Here is an 18,036-nt window from a genome sequence, read left to right as displayed (position 1 = left end):
AAAAAGCACATTTCTGACCAATCAATTCAGTATCCTTGCCTAAAACACGTTTCTATTTACTGTTAGAAAACCACTGTTAGAAAAATATAGTTTTTTAAATTAAACCATTGTTTAACCTGAGACCATTACCTTTGCTATTTGTCTTTGCCTCGCCTTGATCCACATTGAAGTGAAAAGACTGCCCATTATCCTCAATTCCATCCACAACCCTAGAGGAGATAGGAAAGAGAGGTTCACACTTAAGTGGGTTATGATTAAATATGAAGTGATTTTCAGTTAAATAAATTGAACTGTAATCTGTCTTTGCTGTTATTACCAGGTAAATCCATTGGAAAATGTGATTTACTTTTTGGTTAATGATTATAGTCTTATAATCCTACAAACGTTAGGCTTATGTACTGGGCTAATGAAATACAAACGCTAGTTATTTTGATTGACAGTTATGTCTCATTACTCACCTGGGGCTGAGGTCCAGAGGGCTGACACAATGTAGGGAGGGTATGAGCAGCTTGGCTGGCCTATGGGATGAGCTGTGATCTGTGACCATGGTGGGCACTGGGGCGAGAGTAACCTCCTCATTGGACAGCAGCTGAGGGGCGGGGCTACGGCCTCTGCAGCCCTGGGCTGGGGAGCGGCAGAGACGGAGCGTACTGACATGTCGAAGCTCCTCTCCCAGCATGCTGCTGAAGCCAGGGTGGCAGACGGGGCTGCTCAGGCCATGCATCAGGAGCAGCCGTCCTTGGTGGGATGCACCAGTGGGACAGTGGCTCATGTCCTCACCAGACTCCACATCTTCTGCCTCCGCAATGAAGGGAAGCTTGTGGTCCTTATCAGCTCGCTCCTGAGGGGCAGAGGGTGGGAGAGGAGAGGCATGAGTAACAGGTTCTCTGTAGTTCTCACAAACAACCATGCATGCCCTCCAGTAACCGATTGCTAGTGGAGGAGGAGAGAGAGTGTAGAATGATACACACAGAGTTTAATTTGATTTTAGCTGCCGGTAATGGGTAGCAGGGGCATCATGCATCCTAAAAATCTGAGGGAGCACAGAGTACGTGAGGATAGCTGGGGGGTTGTCCGGAGGGGAGCTTGTTGGAGAATTGTTATATTTTCAAACACCTGAAACAGCTTTCTCCTGCAATCTAGAGCCATAGCATTTTCTATGAAGTTGGCTTTAGCTAGCCAGCTAGATACGTTTCCAATCTCCTCAACCTCATAACTAGCTACCAAGCCATTTCAGGCTGTCAATCAAGTTAGAGTAGCTTGTCTTACTATCTTAGCTGGCATGCCTACTGGCAAGTTTGCTAGACTTTAGAAAACCAAACAATTACTAAATGTACTGAATAATCTTAATCTTTTACCCAGATTTTAGCAGAGATGCAGAGAAGCATTGTCACGCCCTGGCCATAGAAAGGTTTTTTTATTCTCTATTTTGGGTAGACCAGGGTGTGACTAGGGTGGGCATTCTATGTTCTTTTTTCTATGTTCTTTATTTTCTATGTTTTGGCCGGGTATGGTTCGCAATCAGGGACAGCTGTCTATCATTGTCTCTGATTGGGAACCATACTTAGGTAGCCCTTTCCCTCCTTGTGTTGTGGGAAGTTGACTTTGTTTATGGCACATAGCCTTTAGCTTCACGGGTTATTGGGTAGTGTTCATTGTTTTGTTCGGCGTCTTTTCAAATAAAAATAATATGTACGCTCACCACGCTGCACCTTGGTCCACTCCTTTCAACCGCTGTGACAAGCATATTTAGTTTCTTTAAAAGAATAACCTCCAGACCGGTCAAGAGGTACGCTTAGATATAGAAAAATACTAGGATGTAATATCCTAGGCATGTTAGTGCAGTATATTGAGATTTGTGATTTACAACAGTCATAATAACACCCTCTGGAATGTGTAGAATAGAATTAGGCATAATGATTATGGCTCTAATTTGAAGGTAAATTTTGTTTCAGGTGTTTAAAAAATGCTAAATTCTCAGGGTCCAGCCCCCCTCCGGACCACTCCCGCTCCATCCTCATGTCACGACTTCCGCCGAAGTCGGTCCCTCTCCTTGTTCGGGCGGCGTTCGGCGGTCGACGTCACCGGTCTTCTAGCCATCGCCGATCCACTTTTCATTTTCCCTTTGTTTTGTCTTTATTTTCTATACATCTGGTTTCTATTCCCCAATTACATGTTCATTATTTAACCCTCTGTTTCCCACGTTAGTGTGCGTATTTATTGATTGTTCATGTCGGTACTTGTCGGCTGGTTATGTTTGCCGGGTTATGTATTTACGCTCGTTATTTTCGAGTGACCGGTATTTCTCCGCACCTTGAGTATTCTCTGTATACTGGTGCTGTCGTGGAATTAAATACCTTGTACACTCATTTCTGCTTTCCTGCGCCTGATTCACTGCACCAGTTACCCACCGCCTGACACCTCACCTACTTCGGTAACAAGAGATTGTGTGTAATTTCCTTCTAATAGCTGTTCTGCTGTGAGTCAGTGCTGTTCCTTTATCTTAGTGGCAAACAGGAAATTAGGTGCACTGAGGTGAACTGCCTTCTTGGCATTTTCAGTAGGAGTCAGATTATTTTGCTGTTATGACCTCATCGCGGTTTATAATTGTTATTCCTCAGAATGACATTTTTTTTCTGTCAGATTATTATTACGTTTATTGCTACCAGACAATTTTCACATTCTGGTAAATTAATTTTGAGAGAATCAGTTAACTCCCACGCACAATGTAGAAACATTAACACGTGGACACTCACATGTCATAGAAACACACATGTGCTCACACACACACAAAGGCATATGCCTACTCCAACACCCACTCAAATACAAAAAAACAAGAGTACATAATCAGCCTCACAGAGATACCGAGACACACTAATGACAGCCCTTTGTTAAGCTCTCAATAAAGGTGGCAAAATGGGGCTGTGAGAGTTGCAATCATGCTTCTTTCAGAGTGAAGTTCTATCTGGAAATAGGCTAGATCAGAACATTGCGTTCAGCCTTTTATGAAGTTATATGTTCACCTAAGAGGGAAGGGCAACAGGTCAGGGACCAGAACCCTCATATCAACCTCAATCATTTAAATGTTTCTGTCCCAGACCAAATATTCAAACACTTTGAAAAATGGAATGATGAGTCACAAAGCCTATTCACATCTCAAGGTGTAAATATTTTACTTGGACATTTAGCGTAAAATATTCTGGCTATGACTACAAATGTTCTGAGCTCTGAATTGATAATGTGAAGCTGTGACTTTGTAGATATGTTGGCTGTGGCTGTAGGAGCATCCCTGAGTTATCTGTCAGTAGCAGACTGACAGGTCATGGTAATCACCATTTGTAGTATAGTCATAAAGAGTCACACATTTACCTGAGAGAGCCGAGGGGACCGTGAGAACCTTGTCAGCCCCTGGACAGTGAGTCAGAATGAGTCACAATTCCATTACAGTTTACACAGGCCACACAGAGTAAAGTTTGAGTGAGTGATTGAGTGAGCATGTGTGGTTCTCACCTCTGCCTCGCTGCCCTCTCTCAGGTTGTAGGTGAGGTTGTGGTGGATATCAGAGCTGAAGCGACTGCCATACTCTGGGTAGAGGCCCAGGACCTCCCTCAGGGCACGGACACTGATGTGCTGCAGGTCACAGTAGGTCAGAGCCTTCACGTCCGCATTGGTCTTGATCACCTTGTCTTGCGATGTCAGGTCTGCCCCAATCAGATCACCTTTGCCTAGAGACAGATTACCCAATTAATAATCTGAGTTGATTTGATTCTTCTCCCATACAGTATAATGGCAACATCCATATTGCTGAGATAACAATTGAGGGATAAATAAAACTAGCTCCCTAATTCCCTATATAGTGCACTGCTTTTCTGGCCAAAAATTATTCCACTATAAAGGGAATAAGATTCCATTTCAGACGCTGCCAATGAGTTGATAACAGAGACGAAACGCTGACACGAAAGACAGAAAAAGGAAGGTATAAAAAGAAAGTGTACTCCAGAACAGGGAAGTGAGTTGTCTAAGACGTACCCAGGATAGCAAGGACCATGCCGTCCTTCAGCACCTCTAGAGACCCAGAGCAGACAAAGTAGTTGGCCTGCAGCGCGTCCCCCTGGCGGATGAGGTACTCTCCCGGGGCACAGAACGAGGTCTTAATGTGCAAAGAGAGGGAGCGCAGACACCCCCTACTGGCCCGCTCAAACACTGGCAGCTGCAGGATGTCCTTGTTCAGGTGCATGGCGATGTCCGCACGCAGTTCGTCTGGGAAGTCATGCAGCAGCTGACAGGAGGAGAGAAGGAGGACTTCAACACCCACAATGCAATGGTTTTGCATCAGGTTACAGAAGTACCAGAGAGGGACAGTGGTGTCTGAGGATCAAGGCTAAAGGAATGCTCTTGTCATATGAGATGCTAGACAGTATAAACCAAGTTCAAGCCTATGAACACTGTGTGGACAGCCAATCAACAGTTATTCACAAACATGTATTCTATGCATTGTTGAAACACACACAATTCTCAGTGAGTATACAATATTTTGTATTTTGTGTTGGACTCAAGCTGTATTTTGGCGAGTGGCTACACACTTCAATGTACAGTAGTTGTTTTCATGCAAGCCTTCTTAGATGACTCAAATCTCTACATATAATGTGCACTGTAGGTCTGTTTCACTAGTGCTAGCCTGGCAGTAGCACCAGCTAAGAGGCGTAATAAATTTGCAAGTTCTCGGGATCCTTCGTAACGTCTGTTGTCGCGCCTTCAGCAGAGAATAAATTATGAAGCTGATGATGAGAGGGTGTAAATGAGTACCAACATTTTTAATCCTATCTCCGTAGTCTAAAATGTTTTATTAACTTGTATTTATTCAGGGTAGCCCAAATGAGACCATGGCCTCATTCCCAATGGTGCCCTAAGTACAAACACTTTCTCACAAACAGGAAGAAAAATGTGCATTACAGATAAAACAAGAAGAATAAAAAATAACCACACCTCAACACCACAATTTCAACAAATAATGATCTAGAATCAATCGAACAACTGCAATCCCAAACTGTCGAATCAAGACGTAAGGAATTTTGTAGGTTGTTCAAACAATAGGGAGCACTTTTAGCCAATACTAGGTCTAAGCCCATCACTGTGAACAAAAGACTACTTTCTAAAAGAACCAATCTAACCTCATTGGGCAGAGACTGAGAGAAGATTGGGAAATAAAGGTGGAGATGACCTAGATGTAAAATTACACGTCTGATTTAGAATCCTCCATCCCACACAGAGACACGACTAGACCACGAGGCCATTTATGTCTGAACGTGACAATACACACCCACACTGTCAACACCACATGATCGAAAGACCTTGGCAGTGATACAAAAGATTACTTTAGAAAATTAACTATCTACTCCCAACACAAGGTGTACTCTCTCTGAAAGGCTATTTATTTACATCGGAAAATATATAAAGACCAGTCTGTCAGTACAGTATGTTTGTCTACCCTAATGGCTGCATCCCAATTTTCCATTGTTATCCTAAAGTATGCACTTGCCCACTCCCCATCAGGGATTTGAAAGCATTGGATTGTTGTAATCATTGGCCGGAGTTTGTTACCACCATTGTTAAATACATATGTGTCATGTGACCCACCTCGTTGGCGTTGATGCCGTTGTTGACAGACCAGGTGGTCTGGAAGTACTCCAACATCCTCTGTTTCAGCAGCTGGGGCAGACGGTGCACACGGATAAAGTCCTTGATGTCCTTCATACGCGTGTGGTAGAGCGAGCGCCGAGAGTACATGCGCTGGATAATGGCCGTCACGTTACCGAAGACCACTGCATGCATCAGGGCTGCAGGTTGGACGAGGAACAGGGAACATGGGGGTCAAAGAGTATTACAAGATTACTCATTTGTGCTCAAAGCACAGATATATGCAGAAGAGAGTCATACCCAGCCATCACCATGCCTTAAGACTTTTTTAAAGAGATTTGTGAAGACATCTCGAGACATCTTAATACATGTCTTGAAAGAATGAAGAAAATACTGCTAAAGATGTCTTAAAATCAACAAGTGTTTTCAAGAAGTCTTAAGACAGCTTGTGTCTCAAGACGTCTACTAACACTGCCTCGCTTCCAATGAACTTACCCCCCATGAGCATGATGCAGATGGACTTACCCCCCATGAGCATGACGCAGATGGACTTACCCCCCATGAGCATGATGCAGATGGACTTACCCCCCATGAGCATGATACAGATGGACTTACCCCCTATGAGCATGATGCAGATGGACTTACCCCCCATGAGCATGATGCAGATGGACTTACCCCCCATGAGCACGATGCAGATGGACTTATCCCCCATGAGCATGATGCAGATGGACTTACCCCCCATGAGCATGATACAGATGGACTTACCCCCTATGAGCATGATGCAGATGGACTTACCCCCCATGAGCATGATGCAGATGGACTTACCCCCCATGAGCACGATGCAGATGGACTTATCCCCCATGAGCATGATGCAGATGGACTTATCCCCCATGAGCATGATGCAGATGAACTTACCCCCCATGAGCATGATGCAGATGAACTTACCCCCCATGAGCACGATGCAGATGGACTTATCCCCCATGAGCATGATGCAGATGAACTTACCCCCCATGAGCATGATGCAGATGAACTTACCCCCCATGAGCATGATGCAGATGGAGAAGATCTTCTCAGCATCTGTGTTGGCACACACATTGCCAAAGCCCACACTGGTGAGGCTGCTCAGGGTGAAGTAGAGGGAGGCGATATAGGCACTGGGCATGGAGGGGCCGCCCATCGTACTGTTGATGTACGGGGTCTCCAACCGCTTCCCCAGCTCCTGCAGCCAGCCTGGAGAGTACAGCAGGACATGGGGGACAGAGAGAGGGAGAGGGAGGGAGAGGGAGAGAGGGGGAAAAAGGAAGAGAAAGGGCGAGAGAGAGAGAGAGAGAGAGGGAGGGAGGGAGAGAGACAGAGAGAGCAAGAGAGAGAGTTTGCTGTTAATTTGTATTGTTTATTTCACTTTTGTTTATTATCTACTTCACTTGCTTTGGCAATGTTAACATACAGTATGTTTCCCATGCCAATAAAGCCCTTTACAGGGATCTGGGATCCCTGTAAAAGAGATTGGGTTGTTTTTTCCTTTGTGCCTGCTTGACTCTCCATCCAGAGGTGATATTATAGAGTGTGAGGCATTCATGCTGAGTTAAATTAGATAGTCACTGTAGGGGGGACCAGCCAAACAGTCGCTGTCCATTACTCTGTGACCTACACTTGCTGTGAGGTTGACTGGGAGGGTGTTGTGGAGGGAGATGGACTGAGAGACCAGTTCAGAAGCATTCAGGCTTGTCCAGGGACCGAGTGTGCAGAGGGGCCATAGTATCTAGCTGTCAGGCAAGTGAAACGAGTTACTGTGTTACAGACACATGTAGAGGAAATAGTGGTCACACATGGCTGCTTCCTATAGTTTAAAAAAATATATATTATTTTACCTTTATTTAACTGGGCAAGTCAGTTAAGAACAAGCTCTTATTTTCAATGACAGCCTAGGAACATTGGGTTAACTGCCTTGTTCAGGGGCAGAACAACAGATTTGTTCCTTGTCAGCTCGGGGATTTGAACTTGCAACCTTTTGGTTACTAGTCCAATGCTCTAACCACTAGGCTACCCTGCCGCCCGGAGCCGAGGAAGCCGAAGAGCTCGCCAAAGGGAAACGTTCTGTTGATGTGTCTACTGTGTGAGAGTGGTCCACCAATCACACACAATATACAAACATACACACACAAACACTAACAAACAGGCGCTCACCTATATCCCAGGTGACAGGGTTGCTGCTCTCTATCTCCTTGCGGCCAATGACGTACCAGACACAGGCCATCCAGTGGGCAAGCAGGGCGAACACAGACATGAGCAGGGTCAGGACCACCGCACTGTACTGGGAGTAACGATCCAGCTTCTGTAACAACCGTAGCAGCCGCAGCAAACGCACCGTCTTCAGGAGGTGGACCAGAGAGGTCTGGACAGGAGGTAACGGACATGTTTACATGCAACGATTCATGTAGAGATGACAATTTGCATTGTGACAGGTGTAAAGTTCAAAAGACGTTAGAGAGTTGAGTCATAGTCTGGTTGAACTCGTCAGACATTATATACAGTATAGACGATCTATCCTCTGTACTGAACTGATATCTCCAGGGATACGGTCTAGCTGAGATGCAGTGAGCAAACATTCCTCCTACCACTCCAATATCCCACTTCCCCCAGAGGCTAAAGATGCATTCATCCGTAAAGAACAGCACATCTCTTGGAAAGCTTGAGAAACAAATGATTGGTGGAAAAGGGGTAGTTGAACAGTATCACATCTCAGAAGCCCAGGTAAGATTAAGTGAGAAGGCTTTTGGCTGAGATGTTAACAGTGAGACAGAGAGAGAGCGGTGGGTAGTGCAGCTAGTGGATAGGGGGAGGGACACTAGAGAGAAGGAAGGAGCAGCTCTATAAAGCATGGAGGTGGCAGACCTAATCCGTTACAATTCAATGCTCAGGGGAAATAAAGAGGACCAACAACACATTTTAAGAGGGAAAACGATTATTCTGGGAAGGGCTATCAAACAAGCACTGTCTGTTCAAGATAGGATAAGGAACTGCATACACACGCAAAGCCAAATGCCCATGACACCCATAAATGCACAGTCAATGACACCCATACAAACTCACCACTGTGATGTTGAAGGCGTAGAGGAGGTCAAAGGGCAGAGCAGCAATGAGGTCTATAAAGAACCAGGTGCCACAGTAATGGAGGTAGATTGAGCGGGCATCGTACACCACCTGACCCGACTGACTCACAAAGGTGGTCCTAAAGTTCAGGATGATATCTGGGGAGGAACAGGGAGAAAACCCAGCAGGACATGAGCAAAATAATATTTTATCCTTTACTCAATTACACAACAAGTGTATAAAGTGAGTGGATCGGCTACTACGTTCCAGCATTTTTCCAGGCGTGCTGTAAATGCTAATTATGGCATGACACCAACGGTTTAGAATAACACACGATATGATGATAATTTTGTACATGAATGTCACTGTACATAATCACAATTTCCTCAACTTAAAAAAGTCTGAGCCCCATCACAGCTGTTTTAGGATCACACATCCATCGGAGACAGGAAGTCTCTAATTGTGGCTCAAAATGTGAGCTGTAACCAGGGATGACACAGACACCATGATGAGTTGGTAATGAAGGTGGGTGAGTGAGTATAGTCAAGTGTGACCAATTTCCAAGGAAACACCCACTGCCACAGCAGGAAAGAACTATTCTTGATCAACTATATTCCAGAGGAGCTAGCTACTGGTGCCTTTTTATTTAGCCACCGGAGTGATATGACATTTACCATTGGAGTACTATGTTGCCACTTTCAGTACTGTTATACAACAGTATGTTACCTAGAATGAAGAGCATTTCCACTGCGATGTCACTGGCAATGGTGCTACGGGAGTCCCAGTCGGTGTCGTCCTGGTGACTGACGAAGCAGACATTGAAGGGGACGGTGACCGCCACGTAGAAGGTGGCCAGGAGGATCAGCCAATCCCACAGGGCCTTGGATACGCTGTAGTGGAGCAGGATGAAGCGGGACTTCTGCACCGCCGCCACCTTGTACTCTGGGAGAGAGGGCTTCTGGAATACACTCTGCAGGGAGACAGGGGCCAGGGGTCACAGGTCATAGGTCCCAGGTCACAGACAAAGTCCAAGACACCACACTGGCACAGTGGCACTTGTACCTATGATAACATCTCAAGAATGCACTGAAACCTACTTGCCCTAGCTACATCAAAATCAGTGTCTGCACTCCAAGCTCCTCTGTGGCACAAGAGAGGAAAAGTAAATGTTCCATTTAGGAATAAAGAACATCAAATCAAAGTTTATCGGTGGCGTACACAGTTTAGCAGATGGTAAAGCGGGTGCAGCAAAATGATTGTGTTACTAGCGCCTAACAGTGAAGTAAAATGTCAAACAATTACACAAATAATCAAAAACAAAAAAAATCAAGAAACATCTTAAGGGTTCAATGGCATCTTTTCAATAACCATCAAGCAATTAGTGGCCATAGGCTCACAGCAGTAGTAGCTGCAGAAACAGTAGCAGGTACTCTAACAGGCCTGGGGATCAAATGGAAGCTCATTTGACTTTACAATACATGAAAGACCGGTAGAGACAATTATCGACATGTTCTTTTCGACACATATGCAGAGCCACTGACTTTATTCTCCACAAATGACACAGTATGAGGGAGATGAAATATGGATGAGGAACTATGGAGTTCCCTTGAGGTAATGAGATCTGAAAGTAAATTCCCTCTGTCGTTCTTCAACATGACTAGAGAGGCTGCTGAATAGGTCAGCAGAACCTCCAAGTGGGAACCCTTGGTGGGATAATAGCTGGGTATATTATGGGAGATAATTACTTGGTAATTGCACATGGAGGATTTAGATGCACAACAACAACTGAATGTGTACAGAACTGTCACAGCAAAAGGGCAAATTAGAACGTTTTTCAAAGCATGCAATGCCACATAGCCCATGCTGTTGTCAATGGTAACCTCATTTTTTTACACAATCTTAAAAAACATTGACTGGTCATCATCAAGTATGTAAAAGGTAGGATTTGGAGAGAGTGAATTGTCATACATTTCATTGATATTTTAAAGTGTTAAGTCTCTCAGCATTTAACGGTACAATTGACGCATCTTTAAATAACAACTACCTCATATAACACGTGTTTAAGAGAGGAAGAGGGAAAAGGTTGAAAATCCTTGGTTCTGTCTGTCCACTGCTGTGTCATACCGTGACCTCTCTTCCGGTACTTTCCTTTAATTAGTGAGACGATACCCCAGCTTTCCCATGTCCCAATCTGCAAAAGGCCACACTGCGTCTCTCTGCTGCTCTATATATACCAGCACTACAAAGACCACACACAGCAGACAAGAACTTCAAAGGCTGCCAGATCAATTCTTCTATCTGGGCCAAGCTCAACCTTCCTCAAATGGATAGGTAAATGTCACCTTGCTCTATATGCTCCCTAATACGTCTGCTCAAATAGGTTTTCATTTGAATGTGGTAAGAATGTGATTTCACATGTGGTATGAAAACAAATGAGGTCATCTTTCAGAAAGCAGTTGGTAATATAATGAAATGATGCCTTTCCTCTGAAGAAACTATTCCTTTTTTGTCAATGAGTCAATACACTCTACTGTAGAGTCCAGTGAGATCCAGGGGAACTCACATTGGGCAGTTTCCCCTTGCCCCTCTTGGAGAACTGGTTGGTGAGGTGGTACAGGACAGTCCTTCCCCTCTCCCTGGCTTGGGAAAAGTGGGAACGGCTGCGTTTTCTGCTCTGATGTGCGTCCTCTGAGATGCCTGATGACATAAGGACATTAATGAATGGGTTATTACACTTATTAAAGCCTTCCTTTCATGCTATCATCGTAGAAAGCATCATGGTCTAAACTATAAACGGTTCAGTAAGGTGTAAGCCACAGTGTTGCAGAGTTTGTAGAATACCTGTGGCCTCCACTCCTCTCCTGTTGCTGTGATGGTGGCTTTTTCCATACGACTCAGTGACATCCTTGAAGGAGAAAAGGAATAGAACCACTTCACCCTTCTCATTCTTAATTGGCACAATGTCAAGAAGGCACCAGAATGGATTTCCTGTGGAAGCAACATTAAAGAAGAAGTTAGATTAGTGGTATTCAAATGTTTTCAGCGGGGACCCAATATTGTCCCGCCAGAACTTCTGGGGAACCCATTTTTTCCCAATAATTTCTCATGACCCCATCCCACCCCAAAGCTAATGACACAACCTACAAAATCTGTAAATGTATATTTTTACGTCAACAAATAACCTTCAATTCATTGCATTTTCATCTCTCATCAAAATGAAAATAAACCAAAATACATTTACTCAATAAAATTGTGTTTTTCAAATGATCTTTCTCAAAAAGCGTGTATATTGTCCCATTAAATAATCTGCACTCTTAATTTAAATTACTTTGAATACCGCTGAGTTAAATTATAATGACACGTAGAGCTGAGGATTGTATTTTACTCTACTCCCTCTTCATATTGTGCAGAAGTGAACTTGGTGTATGTTGCATCCTCTGTCCATATTTCTAAAAATACATTCAAAAAAATAGATCTGGTTGGATGATGTTGTATTGAGGGCCACCATGTGTTGACTGAATGCTCACCGTTCTTCATGTAGAAGCACACCTCCCCCTGGTACTCCTGCTGTCCCTCCAGGGCCTTGTCCACCTGCTGCCTCACCCTCTCACTGGTCTCTGCCCCGTGCAGGAAGCGACACGTGCACGTTTTCTGCATCACCTCAGTGCGCACAAACCCCGTCAGCTCGCAGAAGCCGTCCGAGCAGTACACGATGGGGTAACCTTGGCGACCCTGGGCATTCCCAAGAAGGAAGTTGCTGTCTGAGGAAAGCAAGGAGAGAAAATTAGAGACACGATGTACTGTACCCTAACTCTGTCTGCGTAATGATTGCTGTATAAGTGGTCAATCAATTATTTCTGCCCCTCGAGTACACTGTGTGAGTCAGACATTAAATGGATGAATGTCCTTGCCCCTGGATGCTGAATTAGGCTATGTAATTAACAATCAAGCTTGTGTTGAATACAGCCATCTATGAAGGTGGAACATAGCATCAGGGATTCAGTCGCTTTCAGGTTTCTTTCTGAATCTCTTTCTCCTCCCACTCATTTTCTCCTCTCAGGGTCTATTTCGTTCTTTAGCTGTCTGAAAAAGAGCTCTGTCTCTCTCGGTCTCAGTCGATCTAACTAACAAACTAGCACATAGAACCCATCCACAGCAGCCTGCAGGGACATCAGAGCAGGCTTTGAAGTTTAGGCCTGTGAAGTCTGGTGGATGTGATAGGAGAGAAGAGGGGACCCAGTTCACTCTATGGGGGCCCACAGCCCAGGGGGCCCCCCAGCAGGCACCTGGGGACACTAATGGGGATAGGAAATGAGCATCATGTGTAGTATCCTCACATCCTACTGCCCATGTAACCAAAGACAGCGCCAGCCAATCACAGGACAGGCTGGAGCTTCTGATTCAGTAGCTGCCTATTGATTCTGTCAGACTCTACTGAAATACCAACCACCTCTCAGAGCTGCACCCATCTGTTGATCTGTGCAGGCACTCAGGCTGAGCGGAAGGGAAGATGTACTTTCAGCAGTAAGAATACAGGTGCGATGGCACGGTCATTTAGACCCCTTTCTAATATGCCCAAGTCACGTTTCAGCTATGAATCATTTGTGTTGTATTGTTCTATTTACGTTTTAGTCATTTAGCAGACACTCTTATCCAGAGCGACTTAGTTAGTGCATTAGTCTTCAGATAGTGTCTGTCCCACCGAGCTATCAGCAAGGTCAATGTTAGTAGGGGGAAAAGTCAAGCGCGGGTGTTAGTTCATAAAAGGCAAAGGTGTTATAGGTTTTTATTATAGATGTCTTTATTTTATGGGAGGATGGAGGGTGCTGTGGGATTGTTTAACATACTCCTTGAAGTTTTTGTTCAAATTTGATTTGCTTGATTTAAATGACCTGCCAGGCGGTGGGTGTAGCTGATGTATGAAGTCAGGCGCAGGAGAGCAGAGATGAGTGAACAACGCACTTTATTTAAGAAATAGCACACAGTAAACATACCAATGTGCGAACAATAATGGTTGCCACAAAACACGGGTGAAAACAGCACCCGGAAAAAAACAGCCGGAAACGTACCGACCTGAAAAATAAACAATCACACACAAAGACATGGGGGAAACAGAAGGTTAAATACATGACCAGTAATTGGGAAATGAAAACCAGGAGTGTGGGAAAAAAAGACAAAACCAATGGAAAATGAAAAGTGGATCGGCGATGGCTAGAAGACCGGCGACGTCGACCGCCGAGCGCCGCCCGAACAAGGAGAGGAACCGACTTCGGCGGAAGTTGTGACAGTACCTCTATTTACCTTCTTACTCTGTTGAGTATTTGGTACAGCTGTAAACATTTATGAATTATATATTCCTCCATAGTGAGTTGAACAACTAATCTCCATAAAAAAATGTTTGCAGGCAGCTGTTAAATTGACCGTCTCCCTCCCCTCTGTTCCACCCTTTCTAAAGGGTTGCAAAGTAGACTGTATTGTAGCACAGCGCCTCATTGTGCAGAGACAATTGCCCATCACAGATGTCTCCCACAATCCAATGCCTGTCCGTTGTCACCTGTCCCCAACTATCAAGTCCATTGGGTCACTGCTGTATAGAGTTTCATAGGAAATGATTCCACGGACTGAATTCAATTCCATAATGTATCTATTCAGCCACTGCTCTTCCACACAGGGGTGGTTTGAGTTGGACAAGACAGAATTTCATGGCCAGAGTTTGCTATTCTCGCTGTACATGTGACGATGGTCTGATCATACCCTGTCAATCAATACACTAATTATCTCCGTTATTGTTAGATGGTAGTGCGTAAACCCTGAGATCACAGTTTGAAAGTCTTTACATAAGCAGCCCATTATCCTTAGCTAATGAGGCAATCTGGATAAGTCCTCCTTGAAACACAAGGAAAAAATAGACATTTGCATTGACAATACTGCAGCTGTTGTGGCAGATAAGTATTACATACACACTTAGTACACAAGTCTAATTGATCATTAGTTCACACAGAGTGGTGAAGGAAGAGGACCTAAGTGCTCCAGATCTCTTGTTAAGTTAATTCTGTCATTTGAGGTGAGCCACAGTCCGACCCCCAGCCAACACTCAGCCTACTGAGCCATACACGGCTGTTGTTGAAAGGTGTATAGATGGAGGATATCTTTAGATTGAGGTAGGTTGTATACTGTTACCGTATACAGAATTTTCTGTCGAGAAAGACATCATTTTTTAAAACATTTTACTCGGCAAGTCAGTTAAGAACAAATTCTTATTTACAATGACAGGAGCAGTGGGTTAACCGCCTTGTTCAGCGGCAGAATGACAGATTTTTACCTTGTCAGCTCGGGGATTCAATCCAACAACCTTTGGTTACTGGCCCAACGCTCTAACCACTAGGCTACCTGCCGCCGCAAAAACATCAAACTCCTGAAATGTCACAGTCTACTGATGTAGAGATAATTAGTACAGAAGCTACATGAGACTTTATGTGCCCAGGATTGGGTTGCCATAGCAATTTGTAATTGTTTTAATAAAAAGCATATGGCAAAGCTGTTATTTCCACAGGGAGGAGGTAACCAGGATACGGTCCCTTTTTTATACAGGAAGAACACAAATAGATTCGCAATAAGTTAATCCTACGGGAAAACATACTGATTATTCAACAACTGGAGCAGCATTTGGACCAATAGAGTTTTTTTTTTACAGTAGCTTCATGATCATCATTGTTACTTGGCTTAGACTGATACAAACAAGTGAAACAAGGTTGTTTTTCTAAACCGAAGCAAACAGATGGTAAGTCCTTTCTCAAACATGACTCTATTATTCTGCTAAAATGCATGCAGTCTACCCCTCAGTCTTTCTCTCTCTCTCTCTCTCTCTCTCTCTCTCTCTCTCTCTCTCTCTCTCTCTCTCTCTCTCTCTCTCTCTCTCTCTCTCTCTCTCTCTCTCTCTCCCCATCTGATGGAAGAATGGCAGAATGAAAGTTCATAGTGAAAGCCATGTTGAGCTTCTTTTTCTCTTTGCCTCTCTCATTTTCTCCCAGAATCATTTCTGAAATGACCGTCCACACGACAAAAGGGACTCGTTACTTTTCAGTTCATGCGCTAGCTTCAGTAATTGACATCAGGTGATGAAGAGCAAAACCCAAACCAATCTACTTACATTACACAGGCAAAAAAGCCAGGCCCTTTGCGTCAATCACAACAACAATGACAACAATCACAACAACAACAGTGAATTGAAATGGAGGGGAAATGCTATTAAATAATTGTATGCCTCAGTGAGGAGGGGAAAGCTGTGTGTAGCTCCCAGCCCACACAGATAATTAGACTGAATCATTCTTTGGAGCGACAACGAGACAACAATGAAAGCTTTAGCCTTCTGCTGTGCACACAAATACAACTATTGCTGTGTAAACGCTGCAATCGATAACTCCGCTCTGACATCCCGGTACCATAATCCACAGAGTAGAACCTGAAATGTACATATAAATAGGAATAACTGTACAATGTATACTGTACGTTCCTACTGTATATAGTAGTTTGTTTGCATTTTGGCTACGACTAAATAATGTATTAAGAGTGAAATGAGAAATTGTATAATGGATTGTTATAGAGGGAACTGTCCTTTATTACAGCCTGTTATAGTCCACCAGACATTAGGATGGGATTGATGGAGTTACTTATCAGCCTACTTTTACAGAGAGTGGATGACTGATATCGATACCCAGATGCTGTTTGATTGGCGCTTAACCCATGCGTAATTAACTGTAATTTATGCCCCTGCTCACATGTTGGGATCATTTGGCTGTCACTTTCATTCATTCTGTAATCGCTTGGTCTATTCACATTACACAATGGAGAGGGTCATTTAGTTGAGGGAGGCAGTCATACATACTTTACATGTTGCAAATCCACCCACTTGTTGTTGCGCATGATATTAGAATATTATGTCATAGGTCATAGGTTGAAGTCAATTATTTTAACATCTATTGTACACTGTGTGGGCTCCCGAGTGGCGCAGCAGTCTAAGGCGCACAATTGGCCCCGTGTGGTCAGGGTTAGGGTTTGGCCGGGGTAGGCCATCATTGTAAATAATTATTTATTCTTAACTGATTTGCCTAGTTAAATAAAGGTTAAATAAAAAATAAAAAATAAAAATGAGGAAGCTGCCCAGAACTCGGACAGAAGAAAGTCAAAGTTTTGGACTATTTTATCAGCTCCCTATAGACATTTCAAGCTCCGACTACATCTCTTCCCTTTGGATAACGGCTCCCTGCACCTCACACTTCCCCCAGACCGGTTCAGTCTTGTCCATTAAAGCTTTTGGCCAGCTCCTCCACCCACACCATGACACGGAGGGCCTGTAACCACTAAACTTGTGAAAAACATTATTCTGACTCTGTATTTGTGTGGGTCTGTGTGTGTGTGCAGCCTGGTCTTATAGACAAGACGTATTAGTATGATATGTTACATTTGGTATGGTTACATAAGACAGCAGTCTACTTAAGGGAAAAACGAAAGTAGGTGGTTGGTCGGGGTGGATGGGTAGGCAGGCGTATAACGCAAACGTCTAGCAACCCAAAGGTTACGTGTTTGATGTCATTACGGACAACATTAGCATTTTAGCTAATTAGCAACTACTTAATATGTTAGCTAACCCTTCCCATAACCTTAATTTATTAGTTTATTGTAGTTTTCTTTTACCCCTTTTTCTCCCCAATTGGTAGTTACAGTCTTGTCCCATCACTGCTACTCCCGTATGGACTCGGGAGAGGTGAAGGTCGAGAGCCATGTGTCCTCCGAAACATAACCAAGCCAAGCTGCATTGCTTCTTGACACACTGATCACTTAACCCGGAAGTCAGCCGCATGTGTCGGAGGAAACAACATATAACTGGCTACCGAAGTCAGCGTGCATGCGCCCGGCCTGCCATAGTCGTCGCTAGAGCGTGATGGTACAAGGACAACCCGGCCAGCCAAACCCTCCTCTAACCCGGCTGATGCTGGGCCAATTGTGCGCCGCCTCATGGGTCTTCAGGTCTCGGCCGGCTGCGACTTAGCCTGGGATCGAACTCAGGTCTGTAGTTACACCTCAAACACTGCGATGCAGTGCCTTAGACCACTGTGCCACTTGGGAGGCCCAACCCTAACCTTAACCCCTTACCCTAACCCCTAGCCTAGCTAACCTTAGTCACCTAGCAAACGTTAGTGAAAGCCACCTAGCCACCTAGCTAACGTTAGCCACAACAGATTTGAATTCATTACATATCATACATTTTACAAATCCGTAGCATATTGTACGAATTGCAATGCATTG

At 44.2% G+C, this 18,036-nt stretch overlaps 1 protein-coding gene across 1 annotated transcript in view; it reads right to left on the bottom strand.

Moving 5' to 3' along the window:
* Window positions 1–18,036, bottom strand: part of LOC106607293 (voltage-gated delayed rectifier potassium channel KCNH4) — a 33,158-nt gene that overhangs the window by 2,658 nt on the left and 12,464 nt on the right. Inside the window, exons 2-14 of the mRNA XM_082976626.1 lie at window positions 12,258–12,491; window positions 11,572–11,718; window positions 11,294–11,427; window positions 9,457–9,700; window positions 8,731–8,888; window positions 7,825–8,032; window positions 6,673–6,867; window positions 5,638–5,837; window positions 4,030–4,279; window positions 3,511–3,725; window positions 3,370–3,408; window positions 459–841; window positions 130–209 (exon numbers count right to left, since the gene is read on the bottom strand). Of these exons, the coding sequence (XP_082832752.1) occupies window positions 130–209; window positions 459–841; window positions 3,370–3,408; window positions 3,511–3,725; window positions 4,030–4,279; window positions 5,638–5,837; window positions 6,673–6,867; window positions 7,825–8,032; window positions 8,731–8,888; window positions 9,457–9,700; window positions 11,294–11,427; window positions 11,572–11,718; window positions 12,258–12,491 (2,487 nt within the window). The remainder of the gene's footprint in view (window positions 1–129; window positions 210–458; window positions 842–3,369; window positions 3,409–3,510; window positions 3,726–4,029; window positions 4,280–5,637; window positions 5,838–6,672; window positions 6,868–7,824; window positions 8,033–8,730; window positions 8,889–9,456; window positions 9,701–11,293; window positions 11,428–11,571; window positions 11,719–12,257; window positions 12,492–18,036) is intronic.

The sequence above is a fragment of the Salmo salar genome, chromosome 06 (assembly GCF_965601325.2).
Source record: "Salmo salar chromosome 06, fSalSal1, whole genome shotgun sequence".
Classification (NCBI taxonomy): Eukaryota; Metazoa; Chordata; class Actinopteri; order Salmoniformes; family Salmonidae; genus Salmo; species Salmo salar.
The sequence above is the reverse complement of the archived record's forward strand: the minus strand, read 5'-3'. Positions and strand labels throughout refer to the sequence as shown.